This window comes from Tyto alba, unplaced genomic scaffold, assembly GCF_018691265.1.
Source record: "Tyto alba isolate M040663 unplaced genomic scaffold, T.alba_DEE_v4.0 Super-Scaffold_6, whole genome shotgun sequence".
In the NCBI taxonomy this organism is placed as follows: Eukaryota; Metazoa; Chordata; class Aves; order Strigiformes; family Tytonidae; genus Tyto; species Tyto alba.
The window spans coordinates 35781618-35804519 of record NW_024881327.1 but is presented as its reverse complement, the minus strand read 5'-3'; the positions used below and the strand labels follow the sequence as shown (position 1 = coordinate 35804519).

The following is a 22902-nucleotide window of genomic DNA, read 5'->3' as shown; positions in this document are numbered from 1 at the left end:
GCGCGCACGCGCAGGGCCCTGACAGCCGCCGTGGCCGTGGCCGCGGAGCTGGCGCTGGCGGCGCTATGGGCTGTGGCGGGGTGGCCTGAGCCCGCGCCGCCCACCGCGCTCAGCCCGCGGCCGCCCATGGCCGAGCCGGCTGCTGAGGAGCCGGACGAGCGGCTGCTGCTCCTTACGGAGCCGGCGCCTCAGGCGGGGCCCCCCTGGCCGGGGCCGCGAGGGGGGAAAGCCGCCCCCGGCGGGGCCGTGAGGCTGTCTGGGGAGCTGGGGCTCGAGGAGGAGGAGGCGGACTCGGGTGAGGAGGATTCGGGGCCCGAGGGGGATGGAGAGGACGAACCTCTCCTGCGGGCCTCGGGCACCGGCCGCGGCCGCCGAGCGGGCGCCGCCTGGGATAAGGAGCCCCGCGCCGCCGCCGCAGGTACGGCCCGGGGCCGCCGGGTCCCCGCCGGGCGCGGGGGGAGCTGCGAGGGGTGCGCGGCTTGGGGCAGGGGGGGCTGCTCGGGGAGGGCTGCCCGGGTGTCCCCGGGCGGGAGAGGTACCCCCTGCCCTGTCCCGTCAGCTTGATGGGCAGTGCCCGGTGCCTCCTTGGGGTGTCCCTGGCTCACGGGGAGCTCCTTACGAGCTTTCACCGCAGAGCATAGTGCCAGCGAGGGGCAGAGGTGCGACGCCCTTGCTCGGCACAGGAGCTCTCCGACAACAGACTTTGAAGGGAAAGTGGTCGTAATTGGCTCTTAATTGAAATGCCTTATCCTTATGCGCAGGGCGGCACGAACTCATGTACATCTTCATGAGCATCTCCACTGTTACTTCTCCTTGTTCTCTGTCTCCTGTTTTGTTGGGCTTTGCTTTGTTTGTTTCTATCATGTTTTTTGAAACGTTTTTTTAAAAAATATATTCATATCAGTACCACTTTTAAAAGTGGTAAACACTTTGCATGTTTACCAGGCTCTGTTCTGTGGTGGGACTGGCAGCTGCTTCCTGAACACTTGGTGAACACTGTCGAGTTTTCTGTTTGCCTCGCCTGTTCTAGCAGTTACTTGCCCGTGGCTCCCATCTTTTCATCCTGTAAAAAAATTTTAGTCTGTTTCTGTTCTTTGCTCCCGTCATCTGTTCAATTTTTCGTATCATCACGTGTATTAAGAGTTTTTGGTGTGAACGCTTCTGTTATGTTTTTGGTTTTCATAAGAATTTATCTGCTTGCCATGTTTTGAGATCCAGCCTTGAAGAGGAAGAAATGTGATGTGGAATTCAGAAATGCGAGAACTTAGTTATAACTTTGAAAAGAAGCATAAGCGTGGCCATTGTCTAATATGGGCAAGATGATAAACTACACAGTATTTATTGCTTATTTTTTTTCTTTAGAATTTCAAGCTTTCTAATTCTGTGCAACTTTGTAAATAGGTGTGCATCTAGGAAAGCTTTGCTGATTGCAATCTGTGGACTTCTATTACTTAATGGTGTTTGCTGCTCTAATGATACAATAAGATTTCTTGCCAGAGTGTGGTGAAAATTGTTCCTTTTGCAACAATAGTGTGTTAAAAATAAAAAAAATCCGAACAAAACCCCTATCCCTTTGAACAAAGTAAGTTATGCTAGTAACTTTTTTGTTTAGTAGCTGTAGAGAGCTTTGGCTAGTGTACTGTGTTTAACCATAAGAAAAAAAAAATCTCTTGTTTTAATATATGGTCCCAAGTGTAGACCAGACCTGTAAATGTGAACATGTCAAATACTGATGATCCTCTGTCTTGCTCCCACAAGACTTAAGATGTGTTAATGAGACAGTACTTCTAGCAAAGCATAGTAGTTAATGCTTCAGAGGGAAGACTAGAGCCGTGGGTCTTGCACTGCTGGGGCAATTAGGATGGTGAATGCAGTGTGCTGCTTGGGATCTGCACCAAGAGTATGTAAGAAAATCTCAGAGCTGTGATTGCAGCATCTCATCTCTTGCTTTGTTGTCCTTACTTTTTCTGTATGTCTAACACTTGAAGGTACAGGATTGTTTAATGTGTCAGGTGGAACAAACATACAACAGATGTTATTCAGGAATGTTATTGCAACATGAAGAGTGTTTTCATAATGGAGTTATGACCATAATATGAGGCTCTGTATAGAAAAAGATGGAATTGGTTGAAGGGACTATCTTTAATTGTGTTGATGTTAAAATAGTATAAAGCTAGTTTATTATTGAATTGATACATGTTATTTTTGCAAAGTGTATTAGTTTAGCTTATGTCATGTTAACTTGATGGAAGAGCAGGTTTAGGTGTATACGTGGATGATAGTATTTGTATTTTCTTCGGCATGTCCTCATCATTCCAGTATAGCAGATTCAAAGCCTTAGGCCTTGTCCAAATTAACTTGAAAAAAGTTAAAGAGCTTGGTAGTTAGACTGTGTGTGTGAGCCCTGGTCACCTGAGTGGGAGTTTAATGACGAGTAGTTTTCAAGAGCAGTTGCAAGAAAAACCTTGATTAGTTAAAATTTTAAGTTTAGAGACTGTATTGAGAGTAAGTTGTGACCATAACATTCTTTCACAGTGGAAAACTTGGTTAAAATAATTTTCTGAAGACACTACCAACTCAGAAAACCCTGCCATGTTCAGCAAATACTAGCTTCAATTAAAATGGCTTATTTTAATATGGAGAGTATTGATAAATGGAAAGGAAACTTCTTAAAACAGACAGTTTCCTTGTTTTCAGCCTATATGTTTTTATACAGCCACATCACTGGGGTAACAACAGGCTTTCTAGTAGCATGGTAGCAATACTGAACAAATCACAAGTTTCAAAAATTATTTTTCTCCTCTTCCTTGGGCATATAGCATAATGTGGTTTGTTTGGTTTTAATCTGATTTTGAATTGAATGTACTTTTCCCACAGTTGTCCTTTATGTTACAAAAGACATGGTTCAGGAATGTCTTCAAGGCATTGAGAATTCTTAGGGGTTTAGATTCTGGGATGAATGCACATAAATGAAAAACTGACCTCCAAGCTGTTTTCCACATAGACAACTTCAGTCCCTGTGATAGAAAGTTCATCTGTAGGTCCTCTTCACCTGGAAGGTTAATGTGCAGAGCAGCCTAATATGGATGTTGCATTTTGTTTGGTAACAGTATAATTCACAACCCTAATTTTGCTTTCGCTGGTAAAAATATGTAGTAGTTGCAGCTCAGCTGTGTGATGTGATGTTTCTCATGTAGAGATAGTTGAGGCTTGAGTATGGAATAAGAACCACTGATTCAAAGTGACTTTTTCCATTAAAATGAGTTGTGGTTTTTTTTGGTTTGTTTCCCTAACTCACTTAAGTACTTTGTGACAGGGAAATTTTGGAACCCTTTCCTTCTCTCTTGGTGTCTGACTCTATGAAATGTAATTTATTGGTTGTCTCTGACAGTCCCAGTAAAAGTCTTAAAATTAAACTGTAGTTTATTGCAGAAGTATTGGCCAAGTAGTCTAACAGATTCTGATTCAGTGGGCTGTAGTTGTTGATCCTTAAGGATGAGCTGTTATTAGTTTTAAGGCTTTTCTTTCTGTTGGCAACTTATACTATACTATGTTTTATGCTTTTTAGTTGGTTTTGTTTGGAAGCCATGTTATTACTTGTGAGTGATTCATGTAAGCAAGTGGTAGTGTTCTAGAAAACTTCAAAGAATGTCCTGTGCTACAAAAAGGTGTTCCCAAAACATCAAGAGTGATTTTTATTATTTTTTTTTATTTGGCTATCCACAAACTGTTTAGGAGTATCTTTTTCTGAATAGATTCTGTGTTGATTGTCATTCCAGAAGAATGTATGTGTTTTATTTCGTCTTAAATTTCTTCAAATGCTGAAATGGGACCAAGGCAACTTTATCTGTGAATGTTTAATTTAGAATAATGTAGCTGTTTCTTAATGCAGAAATGAGCCCTAACGCACAGACCCATTAAAATGTACTCAGTAAGAATGTGGAATATCCTTAGCCTGAAAAGTAAGGTACGAAAACCTAGTTTCAAAACTTTCAAAGAAATAGTTTGAAAAAGTTTCAAGAGCAATAGAAGTATTAAATCATGTCGACTTCTTTTCTAGTTATCTTTCTAAATGTTTGCGTGGAGTCATAGTTTGCATAAATGCCTGCATACAGCTGATTTTTCTGGTCGGTATGTAAAGAAATGCTACAAGTAGTTGATAGTATCTTAATGTTGGAATGGTGATGACATGCAGTACTTCACTGAGATATTAGTGCCACTTGTCAGTGCTACATGTAACGGATTCTTTTGTGAATAACTAAGTTGTGTTTTAGCAGATAATGATCGTGTTAGCCAAGCTGTTAAATGAATAGTATGATACCATTCTAATGGTTAGTGGGTAATGGACAGTTGGCTTTCAAGTAGCTTTCCCTCTACAAAAGGACACAAAAATCTTAATAAAAATGGTATGTAAAGTCTTTAGCACTTTTTTTACAGATATGATTTTTGAAGGGATTTTTTTCTTATAGGCTTATGTAAATAAAAATCTTGAAAAAACCTTGAAAAGTGTAAACACTTTGCAGTGGTAGTCTTAAAGTAATTGTTGCAGATTTGGCTGATTTACTTGAAACAAAAGGTTGATTGGGTGATGGTTAATCAGTGGGAAAACCCACCCTGATTTAGTGGGCCAGATTTTTCAGCTTGGTATTGAACAGGTTACCAGGCAAGGCTGTTAACTTTTCAGTGTGTTTACTGAAGTTGTTGTGAATTTGTAGTACAAATTACACTCAAGATTGCTTGTTGTCTTATTTTTCAGGGCATACAGGACATAATGCTGATATGAATATATTTCTAGATGATCCAGAATTTGCAGAAATTATTCTGAGAGCAGAACAAGCTATAGAGTGTGGAGTTTTTCCAGAAAGAATCTCTCAAGGATCCAGTGGGAGTTACTTTGCCAAGGATCCAAAAGGGGTGAGCATGTTATTGCAAAGTCAGACACTATCAGCAATGAGCTTAAAATGGAAATTTAAAAATTCTATTTAAATTGAAATTAATTTAAATAAGTTGTTTAGTAATTTATGGTATGCCAAAATCTATATTGGAAAAATCAACACAAGTAATAATTAGATTTCTAATTATGTCTTGTAGCATAAGCTAAGCCAAAATAACTTATTCTCTGTTGCAGTTCTACCATGTTTTGAATGATTTGCACCAAAGAAATACAGGCAAAAAAGATCTTCTAACATCTGAAAACAATTCAGGAATTCCTTTGTGCAGAATCAAACATTTTGTTCTTTGTATGTTTTAATTGATTTTTAACACAACTGAGTTTCTGATTTGGGTACCATTTAGGTTTCATTAGCCAAACATCCTATATTTTTCTCTCTTTTCTTTTTAGATGGTCTTTTATTTAGGTCATGTCTCCTTCCTTCTGTATGATTGCTAGATGGGCAAGAGTGATATAGACAAATTTACCTTTTTACTTGTACTTGTCTACTGAATCTTAACTTGAAGATTTGGTTTCCTCTCCCTAAGTGGTAGATGGTACCTTGAATAGGACACCTCTTTGATGATCACTAAGGTTGCTTTGAGACAGAGAAGTAACAGTTACCTGAATATCTTTGTTGGAAAGTAACATTTGGCTCGCGTTATTTTAGTAAAAGAACACAATGATTCTGACGTACTTTCTTATTGTTTTCTTTAAATCAGAAATACTTTGTCTGCTTACCGACCTGTTCTAAAAAAGACAACTCCCAACCTCCACACCTTTGTAAATTTGTCATATCTAATTTTATTTTAAAATCAGTCAGCAGTCTTCTGGTCTTATGTAGATGTAGGTGTTCATTAATCCTCAAGATACCAGTTGTGCTGGACATGGAAATTGTGAAATTTCACGTGCCTAGGTATTCAGAATGTGTTCAGAATTGTTGTTCTTCCCTGTATCACCAAAACAGTAATTTCTTAGTCATTTAGGAAGTATTATGTTTTTTGTTTAGCTTTTATTCACATTAATGGTCATTACAGAATATATTCTTGTTTTGCCAGTTAATTTTCATAGCTGTTTAGTTTCTTTTAATGCCACTTTTCTGGTGGTAGTGTTTACACTGTGTTGAATGAGTGATTTTTAGAATAGTTACCTGACTTAGTACAAATAAATATATGAATTTATGAATTTATTTCTTAGATGGAAAGTGCCAAAACTACCCCTCTAAAAATCTTCTAAGAACTGAATATTGTAGTTCATACTCCTGTGTTCCAGGAACATTTATCAGTGATAACCCCCTTCATTCTGGTGGAGGAGAGCCAAAGTAGGTTAGGAAGGAGAGTGTCTCTCTTCTTGAAACTGGAAGGAAAAAAATAATTATTTCTCTTATCGCTTTGTGGGATTTTTGTTGTCGCATACAATGCTGTTAATATGAAAACCTGTTCCAAGTTTCAGCAGACTTCTTAAACTTCAGGTCACTTCCCTACTTTAGTAGTTTAGTTCTTTGTAGGTTTTCAGGTTGTATGCTTATATATACTTATTAAAAATTTATACTTTTTTAAAGAGGTATTTTAAATTAGGATTATAGTTTATTTAATAAGCAATTGGAAAAAATATCTGAGCAAGTAACCAAATACTGGTTTAAATCAATACTTTTTCAAAAATTCAATGCATGATGTGTCTAGAGAGTATTCTGTAGTGTTATGCTAAAAAACAGTTAAGTTTTGGGGTTTTTTTGGAGTTAATGCTGTTCGACTGAGATCCTTTATTTTTAGAAAGTTAGTTAGTAGAGAAATTACTTGAAAAAAAAACAGACCTGTTATGGATTTCCATATGTGCAATTCTGTTTTGTCTGAAGCATCTCCAGACTGATTTTGCAGTTTTTTGGTGACTAGCAAATGCCTGAGAGACTCACTGTGCCCTGGGGCTAATGAGGGTGCGCTTGTGATTTTTGTAACCATAGTATTTTGGACAGAACACCTTACTTCCTTGTTTCTTACCCAGTGATTTTCATGTTGCTATTACTTCTGTTCTGCAGTAAAGTGTTGGTTTTGTTTCTAATTAAGTTCCTAGTAGTGACGTGCCCTCCCCCTTCATTCAGGCCATTGGTTTGAATGAATTTAGGAGAAATGAAGACTAAACCACCACATTTTTTAATGTGGGCCAGAAAAATTTCATTGCAAAATATGAAAGTATTTGCCGACATGGGCCTGTGAGAATAATGATACTGAGTTCCTCGCTGACCTTCAATTTTACTTTTATTCTTCGCACTAAATTTAGAGCTAATTTAAGTTGATTATCCATATTAGAGGTCTGATAAAACTTCATTTTGTCAATAGTGCAACTCCCATTTGTAGAATGGATTTCACAGCCTGTTTGACAGAGTATTGCATCATTCTACTTCAGACCAGTTTTGTGACTTGCTTTCTCCTATTCTTCTTGAGTAATCTCCTCTTCCTTATGCTGGGAAAGTACTTATTAAAGACATGCTAAGCCTTCTTTCTGGTCAGCTTGTGAAGTGTTTACCCACACAAATACCAAGTTAAAGGTAAAATAACCTGTTTCCATTAGGTTATTTTATTCGCTGATTTGAGGCTATCAGAAAGATAAAACTAAAATTGCCTAATTAAAATTATAAACTTTTTGCATTTATGGGCATAATTATATACTGATATAAAGCACTTGGGTACTTAATCAGTACTATTGCTGAAGTGTTGAATATTTCTGCATTTGTTGTTCATTGTGTAACCAATAAAGTAAAAGACATTGTGTCTTACAAACTGTTCTGCAACATGTTTTTGACAGTTTAGCTATTGGCTAATTGGTAATGCCAATGAAATCAGTATAGAGATTAATTTTGACTTGCAAAATTAAGACTGGCCTTGGTAGGTTGTCTACATACTGAGCTTTCTGCTTCTTTTATGGTCCTCACAACAGTGGCTCTGCAAAATTTAGCAAGGTTCTAACTTCAGTGAAACCTTGAAAACCATATCTATGTTTGAAGGTATAGTATAGTATGGTCCAGGCGAGTAACAGAATGAGCTAAACTCCCTTTTAAAATGGGCAGTTTGTAGGAAGTATTATCCAAAGAACAATTCAGGAAAGAGGTGATTAATAGCTTGGCATGTACTACCAAGTACACCACTACGTTTCTGGGAAATGAGAAGCTACTAGCTTTGTAGATACTAGCAGGTAGATACCTGTGATTCAACAGGAAAAAAATCAAACTCTTTAACAATTCTAAACCTAACGCTAGAATTTTGACTGAACTAGTATACCAAGTAAATTCAGTTTCCAAAGTGTTGTGATTTTGAAGGAAAAAAATAAAAAAAGGTGTTCAGAGAACATCTCAGCTTTCACGTTGCATAGAATACTTATTGTAAGTGTAATCTTTTGTGTAGATCTAAATTGACTTGTGTCAAGTTGCACAGAACTTCCTAATGATTTTGAATGTAACCTTAGAATCACAGGTATAACATCATGCTGAAACCAAGAGAATTTTTGTCAATTTATTTCCTGCCCCAGTTGATAGGAAACTACTTTTATTGGATGAACGCAAATAGTGATATTTCATAGCTTATTTCTCCTGGTAGTTGATGGATCAAAGGCTGGACAAGACAGGTGATGCTACTAATGCCTGGTGTCTTGTGTGATCTGTTTACAAACTGAATGAAGTAAGTTCTCTGTAGTTAGGTTGTCTTGGACAAAGTGGGTGAAAATTCTCTAGAAGCTAGAACAACTAGTCAGGTCCTCTCCCTCATATAGCTGAATCAGCAGTTGCTGAAGCAGAATGCTTGTTTCTGATTGACAGCAAACTTGTTTGTGACTTAAGACTGTGAATCAGCTATGAGAGTTGGTGCAGCAACAGGCAGTGTTTAGCTTATTGAAAGATTCACTTGTTTTGATAAGGATTCAGGAAAGTACGGATATGTGAAAATGTTTCTTAAGCAGTTGTTCTTAAATATTTATTAGATAAGAATTTGATTTACTCACCATGGCCCTGTGTGTAGGAATGAAGCTAGAGCATTCTACAGCATTTCGCTTAAGCTATAGAAGAGTCATTACGTGGACTTTATGCACTAGGCTAAAGTTTATCACAGGCAATTGGAAGGTCATATGTTTTAGTGTGGTAATAATATTGTGGTTTGAGGTTAACAAATATAGAATCATGTGTAGGAGGCACCTTGAGAAATCATCTATTTAACGCTTGTCTTGTGGAGCATGATTGTTTTAACATGATTCCTGATAAATTTCTAACTAACCTGTTGTTAGTGGAATCCTGTTTTGGAGACTCCACAACCTGGCAGCCTGTTCTAGTCTTGAGCTACTCTTAAGATTCAAAAAGGGTTTTTTCTTTGGAACTTATCTGTTGGGATTTAAGCCTATCATTTCTTGGCTCGTTAACAGTAAATGTGTTGTTCCTTTTTTCTCTATAGCAACCTGTTACATAGTTCATTGTGCCCCATTTTCTCATAGGCTAAACAATCCCTGCTATGCAGGCTTTTGTTATTCACAGTTTTTGTGCTTATTCTCTTCGTTTTTACAACTTTCTCCAGTTTAACATATTTCTTGAAGCATAGTGTACAAAATTGGAGTGATTTTAAGCTTTACTGCGTGTCTCTAAGTAAATGGTGGCTGAACCATTGTCAGCTTTGAGTTGAGGAATCTACTGCACTGGTAAATGATACCACTCTTTGGAATTGCAAAGTGCAGAATATTTTGATCCATTCAAACTTAAAGCAATAAATACAATAGATATAAAAGAGAGAAGGTAACATTTGATTATTAGCATTCTGTATCTTTGTCACTTTCCTGGAACCATTATGTGTCTGTCTGAAATATCTCATCAATGAGTTAATTGGTGGGTTGAAGATTATTTTTAAAACTACTTTCTAAACCTCCTTTTTAAACTATTCAGTATAAAAAATATGCAGTCCTCTTTAATTTTGAAAAAATAGTAAATGTTAGATGGTTTTGATTTTTCTCTTATGAAGAGCTTATTTTGAGTTTGTACTACTTCTAGACAAACATTTGATACATTTATTTGGAATACTATTTCTGTTAGCTTTATTACTTGATAATCTAACAAAGAGCAAGTGTAAAATGCAATGTATGGTATCTAACCAATACTTTCAAATAACTAATTTTCAAAATAATGTTAATCTTCTGCAACTCAAAGTATTCAGACTTTAATTTTATATTATTTATCCTAGAAAATTATTGGCGTGTTCAAACCAAAATCTGAAGAGCCTTATGGACATCTAAATCCAAAATGGACCAAATATTTTCACAAAGTTTGTTGTCCTTGCTGCTTTGGCAGAGGCTGCCTCGTTCCAAATCAGGGATACCTCTCTGAAGCTGGTGCCTATCTTGTGGATGACAAGCTGGGGCTAGGGGTTGTACCTAAAACTAAGGTAAAAGTTAAAATACATAAATTATTGAATGCAAAAAAAGTATAGCGACAGATTTGTCAGTTCTTGGACTGTAGATATAGAGACATCCTTTTGCATATCATGCATTATCCCTAAGTCACTTATAAACTATTTCAAGCCCAGAGGCACAGTGGTTTGGTGTAGAAATAGTGACTGATTTTTATTTCAAAGGATAAGCTTGAGATCTAAATTGAATCTCTTCTTTGGAACCACTTCAGTTTCTAGCATTTTCTGACACTTTTGTGCCTCGTGTTCTAGTGAGATGCAAAAATTGCAGAGTAGCAGCATATAAAGATTCCCAATTTTATGATATGTAAAATAGCAAATATTCTTCATATCTTCATATAGAATTTGTCTGTTGGAAATGCCTGATGCTTCCTATTTGCTTTTTTTGACAACTAAGCATAAAATTTACTGTAAATTTATAATTGGAATAGCAAGGAATTCTGAGCTGTGTCTTTAATGTTCTTATTTTAAGGTTGTCTGGCTTGTCAGTGAGACCTTTAATTACAGTGCAATAGATCGTGCAAAGTCAAGAGGAAAAAAATATGCTTTAGAGAAAGTGCCAAAAGTTGCTAAAAAATTTAATCGAATTGGACTACCTCCTAAGGTAAGATGACAAATAAGTAATTTGTGCATTTCCTGATTCTTACAGAAAACTTAGAATTGAAGAAAAAAAAAAAATATTTGTAGGTAACTTCACCAGTAGAAGAAAAACCTTGTTGCTTGTTGAAAACTATTCCCGAATGACTGAAGCTTGATAAATATGACTGTTTATACACAAAATCTGTCTACTCTGTTACATCATTCCTTCATTTGAACTACTCTAATAATATTGCCACTTTCTGTTTCAGTTTGCAGTCTTGCTTCTTGCTGGAGGAGTAACATGTTAAACTGTTGTACATCTCACTGAGTTTTTTGTGTGGCTTTTTTTTCTTTTTTTCTTCCATTTTCTTCAGTGTTTAGTGTGTTTCCCTTCAGTGTCATGTTTTTATATTATCTTAATTGTTTCTCCCCTGCAATTTATCTAGTGCTTTAATTTTTCCTAACTCTTTATTTTTTCTCTTCTATTCTTAGTTTTATTCTTTTAGGTATCCGATTGTTTTGTTATTCTACCTTCCTTTCATCTTGTGTGCAGTACTCCACTGACTAAAACCTCACATCTTTCTTGCCTAATGAGCCTTATTGTATCCCTCAAAATATTACCACAGTGTTCTTCTCCTAAACTTTTAAAACACAGGTTATGTTCAGCTTGGGTAATCCACTTGTGTCAGTTCCCAGCAATTTTGATCCGTGTGACATACGTTATGCAAGCTTGTGTCAGCATGGTTATTCCACATGCTATGTGTTTATCCACATCTCTGCACGTGTGCATCCATCTGTATTTTACTTCTCAAATATAAGTCCTCTTTTGAATTTTAAACTTGAGCACCTTTCCTCTTGCCCACACATATGGAGCTTATGCTATCTGTAGTTTTCTTCCTTGGACTCTTTTGGAAAACGTATTTCAGCAATTTTAATGAAAAAAGTGTCTGTCTTAAAAAATGGTTAGTACTGCCATTCTTACCAATGAAACATACAAGTGTTTTGGAGAGGAAGATTTTTTTCCTGTAATTTCTGGTGAGTTTCGTGTGAACTATTGAATCAAGTCTTTCCGATTAAAAAGATAATAGATGTTACTTCTTTCTCTTTTTTTTCAAATATTGCTCATAACACTGAGTGTTCATTTATGTTGAGCTATCTAGCTACATTTTATTCCTGGTAAACTCAGTGAGTGCTTAAACAAATATTAAAAAAAAAAAAACACCAAAAAAACCCAGGAAAAACCCTCATGATTTGAGTCTTAATCTTTTACCTTTTTAAAAAATGTTATACTGCCTGTTTTCTGAACTTTGGAAGTATATGATCAGCTTTTCTCTTAATGTTAGGATTGGTTATGTGACTTAGCCAAGTGCATTTTCCAAATGCAGTTTCTTCATGTTTCAGGTTGGCTCCTTCCAGCTGTTCGTTGAAGGATATAAGGAAGCTGACTACTGGCTCAGGAAGTTTGAAACTGATCCTTTACCTGAGAATACAAGGAAAGAATTTCAGTCACAGTTTGAAAGATTGGTTATCTTGGATTATGTCATCAGAAATACAGGTACTTGTTAGTGTTTCTCAGTATCTATCTGTTTTTGTGAGGCAGAAATGGTAAGCAATGCTGGCTAAAAGCTGCTGCTGAAGGCTTTTAATGAATTTCAGATGCTTTTCTCACAATTAAAGGCCAGAATGTTGCATTTTAAAGTTTAAAAAATTTACTTTGGATTCAAACATTAAATATTGCAATATGACAAAATCCAAACAACCCTTTTCAACTGTTAAATGATATTTTAAGCAATGTAAGAACTCAAGAACAAATGCTTTTATTTTGCTTTAATTCTGTCAGCAAGCTATTAACTGTCTGTTTCTCCTGATTAGGATAAGGGGTGGCAGGATTTCAGGAACTGTGAGAAAGCCATGACTGCCATTCCCTTTATTGTAGGCTGGAGCTGATAACACAGTTTCACATTAGTGCAAAATAGTTCATATTCATTGTGACTAGGCACTGAAGCACAACTGTGATGTATATCTTGGTTCTCCTGCATTCTTCTTTCACTCAAAGTGGGATTCTTCTTTTGACTATGTGGGTTGATTTATTTCTGCAAGGATCCAAAGGCAGTACCATATTTAAAATACTTCCTTTGCTACTTTGTCATAGGTGGGCGTATTTACTATTCTCCAGACATACCAGCTCTAGTTCATTTTCCTTTTCTTAAATTCACTTACTAGAAGGGCATCCAGCTGGAAATAAGTCACTCTAACCTGTGTCTTTTTAGAAGCAAACTAAAAGAAGAAAGTTTCATCAGAAAATAATACTTCCTAGCTGCTGCTATGGTCTGTCAGCTTTATCAAATAGATCCCAGTGTTTCCAAACAACTACGGTGTCCTGTGACAATCTTAAAATTGTAAGGAAAATACTCAAAATGTAAAACCTCGTTATGTGGATGGTTTCACCTTCATCTTGTATGTCTAACATGATAGAACATGACAATCTTCTGATGAATGTTGAACTAAACTTAAGGGAGCACCTTAAAATAACAGGATCTACAAATCCATGCAGTCATCCTCTCTCTCTGAAAGACCTTGTCAAAGCCCTCAATGTCTCAGTTTTGTCTGAAAGGTGTAGACATTTTCAACTTCTGAAAGGGTATTCAGTTTCCCCCCCCCCCCCCCATCTTTGAAGAGTCTGTTTACTCTATGTAGGCAAACATCATGCTATCTATAATTTTGGAGGGCCTCTCCCTTTCCCCATCAGCATTAAAACAAGCTTAAAAAGTAAGTAATTGGGGTTGCTGCTGCTGACAGTTTTTTTCCCCAGGAAAAGTGCACGCTACAGACAATCTTTCTGCATAAAATGAATTAAAATATTTTTTCTTGGCTTTCTTGATAATTTGCTGTATATTCAGCCAGTTGGGTAAACTAAAGCAGTAATACATACTTAAGAACATTCGGTAAATTTGGGGTCTTTCCAGTAAATCAGTTGCCTCATACATTTCAATAAAGCTAGACCACACACATTGTGATGGAAAAAACTTTTTGAACAGTTTTGCCTGACTCCTTTGGTAAATTCTCTGTTTACAATATTAGTCATTGTGTAAACTTTTGATGATGATTTCTTTATAAATGGCGTGTTGTGACATACGTTTTCCTGTTTAAAGACAGAGGTAACGATAACTGGTTAGTCAGGTATGAAAAACAAGATGATGGACTTGATCTGTCAGATAAGGTAAGAAAATTGTACTCTGAAACACCATTCTTTAAATAGTTTTTTAACTTGATTTTGCAGGGGATGAAGTACATGGCTTTAATCCTGGTGCATGGTCTCAAGAAATACAATAACTGCAAATTATTCTAGGCAAAATGAATGGAAAAGCTATCTGGATTAGACTAGTCTGGATAGAGCAGTGGTAGAAGTTATTTTTATTGTTCTGTATTTTTTCTTTACTAGCTTTGTCTATAATAATAATAAAACTGCCCACTGTTGCTCAAGCACGTTTCTTCAGCTATATATGTGCTCTGCTTCTCTTGTGTTTGGGGAAAGGGGAAAGGGCTTCTCTTTAGTGGTGGTACAATAAGAATTCTATGTGCTGGAGTTTTTTTGGATACTCCTTTGTATTGTTTCAATTGACTTTCAGCAGTGAAGCTAAAAAGTATATTATTTAGTATTTTTAATGTATTTCACTCTTTTTGTAAGCGCATAGGTATCACTTATTTTTGAAATGTTCCTTCTGTAGGATAGCCAGTGGACTATAACTAAAGAATCTACTGTTAAAATTGCTGCAATTGACAATGGTTTAGCATTTCCTTTTAAACATCCTGATGAGTGGAGAGCATGTAAGTATTGCATTTTTCAATTGCCTTCCTTTTGGGAGAGTAACTTCCAAATAATATTTTTTTAATTTGGGTTGTTGTAGTAAGAAACTAAGAAATCATCATGATAGTATTGAATTTTTAAATTACTCTTCTTCAGAAAGTTAGCAACAAATGCCATTTTTGCAATGGCATGTGTGATGTCATCCTTGTTCATATTTTTCTTACCCTTATGCCTTTAAACAGTATCAATATATGGATATACATAAAAATACTGGTGTATGTAAATTGGCTGATGGTAGAATTGGAAAAATTTAGCAACACATTTTCTGATGTGGGTTTTCTTGAAAAACATGGTGGAAAATTACTTGAGTGTAAGGATATACAAGTTGTGTCTCTCATGGCCATATTTCTATTTCAAGACAAATGGTACTGTTTTAGGTGAACGAGCAGACAAGTTACACGTTACTTTCACTTGTTCTCAGCTTTAGCTTACTTTGTAGAAGTTAATCTTTAGTTAGTGTTTTTGAGCAGACTGAAATTGATACTACTGTTAAAGTTAGATTGTGTCTGACTGCATCTCTTGACTACTAATAGTTTATAGGGAAGTGCCCAACATGGTTTACAATTATTTCTGGGGACTGTCAGCCAATCAGGTAATTATGGCAGGTAAGTGTGGACTAGTTTTGCTGTTAGAAGGCTAGTTAATACCCCACCCAGAGCTCTGTGTAGTCTCTGTGTATCTTGATACTTCAGTAGTTACTGTCCTACATATCTCTTGGCGACAGTCACTTCTGCAGCTGTTGTAGACACCTGGCAATTACTGTTTATTTTATACCATCTTTTACTATAGCATCAAAAGTAATAAACTTGAATGATCCTTTAGAATTCTTTTGCAGTTGGACAAGTGTGTGACAATTCTGTAAAGGTAAAGGCCAGAGAATAGCCTGTCCAGAAGGCAGGAAGTTGGTCTAGCATGGATGAGCAGGGAAATCCTGACTGAATTGGGACCCCAAAATTAAGTACATTAAAAAAAAAAAAAAATGGAGGTGGAGACTCTCCTGGGGAAAATAGAGACTTTGTGCAAAAGTGCAAGAATGGAGTCTGGAAAGTCAAACCTCCGTTGCAGTTAAGCTAGCAGAGGCCATAAAGGGCAACAAGAAAAGGTTAAGTAAATTAGAAGTGAGAGTAGGGCTGAAGAAAAGTGCAGGAAAGACCTAAAGGCAAAAGGCATAAGAAAGAACAAGGTTTTCAATGCTGACTTTGCCTTGGTTTTCACTTGTAAGATTTGCTCTCAGGCTCTTGGGTCTCAGAGCTCATGAGCAGAGCTGCTGGGAATGAATCATTACCCAAAGCAGAAGAAAGAGAGCACTTCAGCTGGTCACAGAGATGACCTGGACATATGGAGCTTCGTAGGAGCAGATGGGATGCTTTGGACACACAGTGGGAGCTGGCCGATGTTGTATGAGGCTCTTTGCTCATCACTCCTGAAAGACTGTAATAATGTGGGAGGTTGTTGATGACTAGGAAAAGTTAAGTATCACGTCCATTGTCCAGAAGAGCAGGATGCAGGGTACAAGGAATGATGGGGTAGCCAGCCGAACCTCAGTCCCTGTGAGGATTGTGGAATGAATCCTCCTGGAAGTCATGTTCAAGTACATGAACAACAAGAAAGTGATGGAGAAGCCAGCATGGATTTACCAAGGACAAACTGTGCTTGACTGACTAGACAGCTTTTAAAAAGATGGCTGGTTAAGAGGATGAGGGGAGAGCAGTGAATATTGATTTTTTTTTTTAATTATTATTATTTCCCCCCCCCTCCCCCCCCCCCCTTTTGTGAAGCCTTCTGCATGGTCTCTCATATTCTTCTAGTGAAATGTGAGATACAAACTGGACAAACAGACTGTGAGATGGGTAGAAGGCTGGCTGGACTGTCAGGCTCAGAGGGCTGTGAGCAGTGTTAGGAAATTCAGTGGGTGGCCTGCTACTGGTGATATTCCTCAATTCCTGCAACTGATGTGTGGTGTCTTGTTTAACATCTGGTAGCACTAATTACTCTTAAAAAAGCTCTTGAAAAAGCTGTTTAACAGCAATTACGTGAAAAGTTAAGAACAGTTTTCTCAGCATGCTTAGAAGCCAGCATTTTAATAAACCCAAATTTTTATTAAAAAATAGTAGCTACTTTTTTGTTAATTCTTCAGTATGAGTCAAACATCTGAAAGGTTTCTATTTGATTGCAAACATTATTTCACTCCAGAGGAGACTGCATTACTAAACTAGAAAGCCTCTACTGTTGCTTACTGTATTTAATGTATATACCTTTTTTTAATTATTGCTTCAACTAAATATTTATTACTTAAAATGTATATTCACTGTTTGGAAAAAAGGCTAAGTAGCTGTAAAGATGCTTTTGTAACTGTAGCCAAAAGAGGTATATGGGGTAACAATGTTGTGAAAAATGGTGTGTTACTGAGATCTTCCAGTAGGCAGAAGAGTATGAGGGGCAAGCACTTGAGAATTTATTTTTTGCCTGTTGTTAATCATTAAGTGAACTGTTTTTCTGCATTAGATCCCTTTCACTGGGCATGGCTTTCTCAAGCAAAAGTTCCATTCTCTCAGGAGACCAGAGACCTAGTTCTTCCTCGCATTTCTGATATGAACTTTGTACAGGATCTTTGTGAAGATCTTCATGAACTATTTAAGGTGAATCGAGTGCTGCTTTGAGTTGAGCATTACTTGAAATATCTAATACCTGTAATGGAACACTTAGATGGGTTTTGTTTTTATGAGTTTAACTTCTGTATGTCATGATACTGTGCTATTTTAGCTTTAACATCAGCATGGTAGAAAGGGTTTATATAATTAGGAGGAAACTGTGTCACTAATGTGGCTAATTGATAGTAACCAGCTCATCTGAAAAATATATAAAAGGTAATTATGTGAAGTTTTACATAAACAATTAAAGCTAGTTAACTTGATAGCACAAATCTGTGTAAAAACTCTATTTGACATACCTGTGTGGTGTGTATACACCTAAGAAAAACTGTAGCAACCTGAGGAAATATTGTATTTAATGTAACTTAAAGTGCCTACATACCTTTGATATACTTAATTTTACACATATATTGTGTGAAGTTGATGCAGAAATCTTGAGCATGTTTAAAGTTAAACTTATTTTAAAGATACTGAAATTGTGCTACAATATTGATGTGTAAAGTGTCCTTTTCTGGGACACTATATAAAAAATTGTGTCAGATGTTCAAATGAAATGATACAAATGATCAGGATAAAAAGAAATGGACATTTTAAACTTTTAATGAAAATGCAGCTGTTATGTCAAAACTAATTCCTGAAACACATTTGCAATATCTGCACCTTTGACTCAGTTGTATTCAAAGTGGCTCTGGCTTGTTTGTTAAACCCAGTGGAAGTTGAAGGATTTAATAAATCTGAGGGAGGAAATATTCTTTTGCCAGAGTAAGGGTGAGAGACAGAGCAGTGTAACACTATGTGATGGTATTAAGCCTACCTAACAATACCCTGGATTAGTATTCACTGATGTATTTTATGTTGTGGAACATCCTTCATTTTCACGTACGTAAACTTGCTGCAACAAATAGACCTTTTTGCGGGTCACACTAAGACGATTTGAAGCTTCCAAAAATTATTATACTGTTGGTAAATATGACTGTGTATTATGAATTTGTGTGCTGTAAATATATAGCTAAAAATAAATGGGCCGTTTCCTATAATAACTCTTTGTTTTATTTAATAAAGACTGATAAAGGATTTGACAAGGCTACTTTTGAAAACCAAATGTCCGTTATGAGGGGGCAGGTAAGACTGCTTTTTTACATTTTTATTTATGTATTTAACTTGTCATCACTTCTCAGCTGTTTTTTTTTAGAGCTACAAAAACTGACTCCTATTGAATTGAAAGACACTTGAAGGTATATTCATCTGAGAGGACTGAATTTCTTTCTAGAGTTTGTTCTTATCTGAATATAGATGAGGCAGCAGAAAGTGTATACTGATTTTTTTTTTTATACAGAAGAAGATTTTCTTAAATAATGTAATTGGGTTTTATTATTTTTGTGGGGGATGTGGAGAACTTAACACCTGTATATTCTTAGAAGGTATTTTAAAAATGAAATGCTGGAGAAGAGTCATAAACTTGGATGGAAAATTTAGTGGGAAATTTCATGATGTTACTTTAATAAATGTGACTTTATTGTGGACAGTTAACTTGATTATTGAAATACCTCTCACAAGGAAGCAATATTAGGTAATAAAAATTCTTCATCCTAGCAAATGTCAGAACCATACTTGGAACCAATCCAGCCATTTTCAGATAATTAATTATTGTTGTGGTTTTTTAACACTGAAACAAGTGAGGAGAAGGGTTGTTCCATCTGCTTGCTGCTTTAAAATTTAAGACTGGTGTGATACACTGGAAAACTTTAGCTAGGAACAAATTTAGTTCATTGTAGGCATAAAACAGTGATTTGTGAAAATGTAAGGGAATTGGACTAGATAAATTAATAGTCCCACTTGCCCTGGATTTATTGGAACTGACTTCTCTGTGTTTATAAGTTCAGCATGGATATTTTAAAGCTAGACATTAACAGTTCCTAGAGTGGCTTAATCCAACCTTTTCTCTGTAGAGTGTCCTATATCAAGAAGTGTACCTTGCACAAGACTGCAGCTCTGCTTAGTCAAACGTAATCCCAGTTAACATTGGTTATATGTGGTGGCTAAACGCCAACAAACCTTACTTATTAAATTGAATTATAGGAGTAATTGCTGAAATAACTTTTGTGAGAAGTCTGTGCAGGCACTGGAAGGTCATTTCTGAAGTATTCATCCATCTTTAAACTGTGTTAAGTAGTTTTTTTTTTTTGCGTGATGAGACAATTTGCTGCAGGGAATCTGTTATTTAACAAGAAGCTCAAGGGAAAAAGCTGATGTATATATTTGAGGGAGATCTAGCTAAGGTTGTCGAAATTACTTCCCACTATAAAGGCTGTGTCTGGTCTCTTTCTTCACACCCTTTCCCTGAGGTGGATTTCAGCAGATATTTGGGGTTTTTGTTTTGTTTTAAAATATCTCTCTTGCCATAATTGAATGTGTTTCACTGTGGGAGATGTCATGTTTTCAGGCATGGATTTAGGGAAGAAGTGCAGATAATGAGTTATTCTTGAATGTGATTGAAAATACATCAGCAAATGATGCCTTTTAGCACTGATTTTAGACTTGCATTTGGTGTGAACACAAAGAATGTTACAAGGGAATTATAGAAGAGTTGGTATCTAGATCACATGATAATGGATTAATTCAGTTAAGATGAATTTGCAGGATAGCAGAAACATCTGTAAATACATCCTTAAAAATGAAAACTTTAAGAATTAGAAAATGAAGAATCTAGTTGATAAAGAGGCTGAAGAGAAATATATTGTGCGCATAAGTGGTGAGATTTAAAAATCTAAGGTACCAAAAGTAGTTAAAACCGTATTTTTGTGAAGCAGGGGGGAAAGAAAAAAAACACACTGGGAGGGGTTTCAAACTCAAGAAAAACAGTTTTCTCAAGAATATGGAGGTTAACAAATCAGGTAAAACAGAACTACAGAGGATTGCCTTAGAAGATGTAAATGTCAAGTGTAGTTGCTGGAAGAGCCAAATTGCAGTAAACTCTGCAAGGCTTTTTCTGTCAGGGTTCTTCGGCCACGACAGTGCAGCATGAGCAGGGGATCAGTTAAGTCACAAAAGGAAGAAAGAGGCATTGTGCATGGGGAAAAAAATGTGTGTTATCCTTAATATCAAGCCTGTGTCACCAGAACTAAATTGAATACCTGCTTCGGTTTTCAGCAGGATAACATTGAATGTGGAATAAAATATCAGGGCAGTTCATGAGCACTGACATTTCAGAATGAAGATAAGACTCCTGGGAGCTGAGGGCTGAATTTGGATCTTAGCACTGGGTTTACTGTGGGGCTTCATACCTTCTGATATGAAAACAGTTTGGAGCTAAATTTCTGGTAGATCCTATGTTAAATACATGTTGATTGCTTTCTTGTAGGCTTTTTTTGTTAACAGTGCAATGCTCTTGATGTGCTAAATTTAAAACGCTTTTAGATTTTTATCTCTAAAATTTTCCAAAAATTTGCAGAGAATTGCATGAAATATTCAAGAAAGGAATAGAAGGGTAGTCAGATAGTGGTAGGATGTCATCATGTCACCAAATAAATAAAATATTTCTACTTGCAATCGAGTATTTTTTAAAAATAATTTAATTGACAGCACAGTCCTCTATAGCGTTGAGTGGCATCTAAATTTAGGAGCCTGTTAGCCACAGTTTTATTTGTGCACCCTCACCTTACCTGCTTTTGCTCTTTTAGATACTAAACCTTACTCAGGCATTAAAGGATGAAAAAAGTCCCATTCAGCTTGTTCAGATGCCACGGGTGATTGTGGAGCGAAGTAGCACTGGAAGTCAGGGCCGAATTGTTCATCTGAGTAATGCATTCACACAGACCTTTCATAGCAGGAAGCCTTTCTTTTCCTCCTGGTAGCAACAAAAACATGTGGGAAGAGTAAGTTTCTCTTAACTTCAGAAAGCTACTTCTGTGTAAAGGGTCTGCAATAATGTATTTCTGCTGTATACCAAGAGCTCTGACTGCCAACACCTCAGAACTTAAATTCTAAAGACTTAAGAAATGTATTTTGAATGTAATAAAAGTTTACAATTTTTGTGTCAAAATTGTGAATTCTTCTGTCAGGGAATGAGAAGAACTTGTCCATATTGTATTTTTATAGGCTGAATTAATGTATTATGAATAAGGGAAGATACACAGTTTGCATATGCTGAGAAACTACTTTTGAATACAATAGGAGTTCTTTTTGTTTAATATAAATATGAGAACCTATACATTACCAATTTCTTTTTATATGCTCTTTAAAAAAAGTGCAGAATGTTATCTTTGGTTGTGAAAATGCTTTTCCTTGGAATTTCTTCCTGATATTTTAAGCTGTTTATAGATTTTCATAGGCTAGTTACTTGAAAAGTTGTGCACTAAAAAAAAAAAAAAAAAAAAAAAAAAAAAAATTAATCTGTCCTTGACAAACAAGAAAAGGAGAAGAGAAAGAAGTGCTCCAAGTAGGTTTTTTGTACAATCGGACCAAAAATAGTTAAATAGTTGAATTACAGCAAAATTCAACCTGAGTAAGTACACGCAGTTCCTACTGTGACAAAATAAACTGAGTGTACATTTCAGAGGTTGAAATTTCACCTCTAGCTTTTTGAAACTTCTGTGTTTAAGCACATGTATGGAAAATTGTGATATTTCTTTATATATTCATCACAATGAAAGAATTGCACCATGTTGTTACAGGTTTGTTTTGCCATCTGCGTATAAATGTGTTCATCAGTAGTCATGGAAGTGGTTCTGCACTATTGACAAAAGCACTAATGTGTTCATTACAAAGCCAGTCTGCCTTCTAAACTTCTGTCTGAACACATGGTTATTTTTTTTCTGACTGGAGAAAAAAAAAAAAGACTAGTATGTAATGCACAGAGACTTCTTATAGTGCCCTTAGCAATGTCATGCTCATCTGCCAATTGCCATTTGCATTTATGTTTAAGTTAAGTGGTTTAAGACTTGATGGTCATGTTTCTAGATCTGTGGTTTATGTAACATGGTAAATATTTTTATTTTAGTAATTTTCTGGACAGTTAGGACTGGAACCGGGAGAAAAAGTGCTGCTTTTATGAAATCTTCAGTATTTCAGACATTGCTGTATTTTGTAATTCTAAGCAATACTGTTAAACTCAAAAATAATAAGATGCTTGTATTTTATATAATTTTGAGTGGATGTAAATATTAATGTAGCATGTCCGCACTTCACATGATTAACTGAAACGTTTAAGCCTTAAATGTAAAACTCACTGTACGGTGGAGTTCAAAGTCAGATTGAAGTGACCACCTTTATAAACTTTCCATGGTTGTTTCTATCCAAACCGTTTAAAATATTGAAGATGGTGTTTATGTACCAGACCTGCCTCCTGGAGAAAATAAACGTCACGCTCTGAAACGCACGGGGTTTAGGCTCAGATGTCTTATTTCTCTCTGCCTTCGGTCTGGTCCAGCCGGGGCCCGT

General features: G+C 36.4%; 1 protein-coding gene across 1 annotated transcript; it reads left to right on the top strand.

Moving 5' to 3' along the window:
- Positions 1 to 22840, top strand: PI4K2B (phosphatidylinositol 4-kinase type 2 beta). Its single transcript, XM_042807747.1, has 10 exons — positions 1 to 418; positions 4757 to 4914; positions 10141 to 10341; positions 10838 to 10969; positions 12346 to 12499; positions 14097 to 14164; positions 14673 to 14772; positions 17318 to 17451; positions 18526 to 18585; positions 21144 to 22840. The coding sequence occupies exons 1-10, from the start codon at positions 127 to 129 to the stop codon at positions 21315 to 21317; spliced, it is 1473 nt and encodes a 490-aa protein (XP_042663681.1). The 5' UTR covers positions 1 to 126; the 3' UTR covers positions 21318 to 22840.
- Positions 22841 to 22902: the final 62 nt, after the last annotated feature.

What these genes read in the sequence shown, in the direction of transcription:
- PI4K2B (XM_042807747.1), top strand. Translation starts at nt 127, where the DNA reads ATGGCCGAGCCGGCTGCTGAGGAGCCGGACGAGCGGCTGCTGCTCCTT. An exon ending in GGGTTGTACCTAAAACTAAG is followed by an intron (nt 10,342 to 10,837) that starts GTAAAAGTTAAA and finishes TCTTATTTTAAG; the next exon opens with GTTGTCTGGCTTGTCAGTGA. An exon ending in GACTTGATCTGTCAGATAAG is followed by an intron (nt 14,165 to 14,672) that starts GTAAGAAAATTG and finishes TTCCTTCTGTAG; the next exon opens with GATAGCCAGTGGACTATAAC.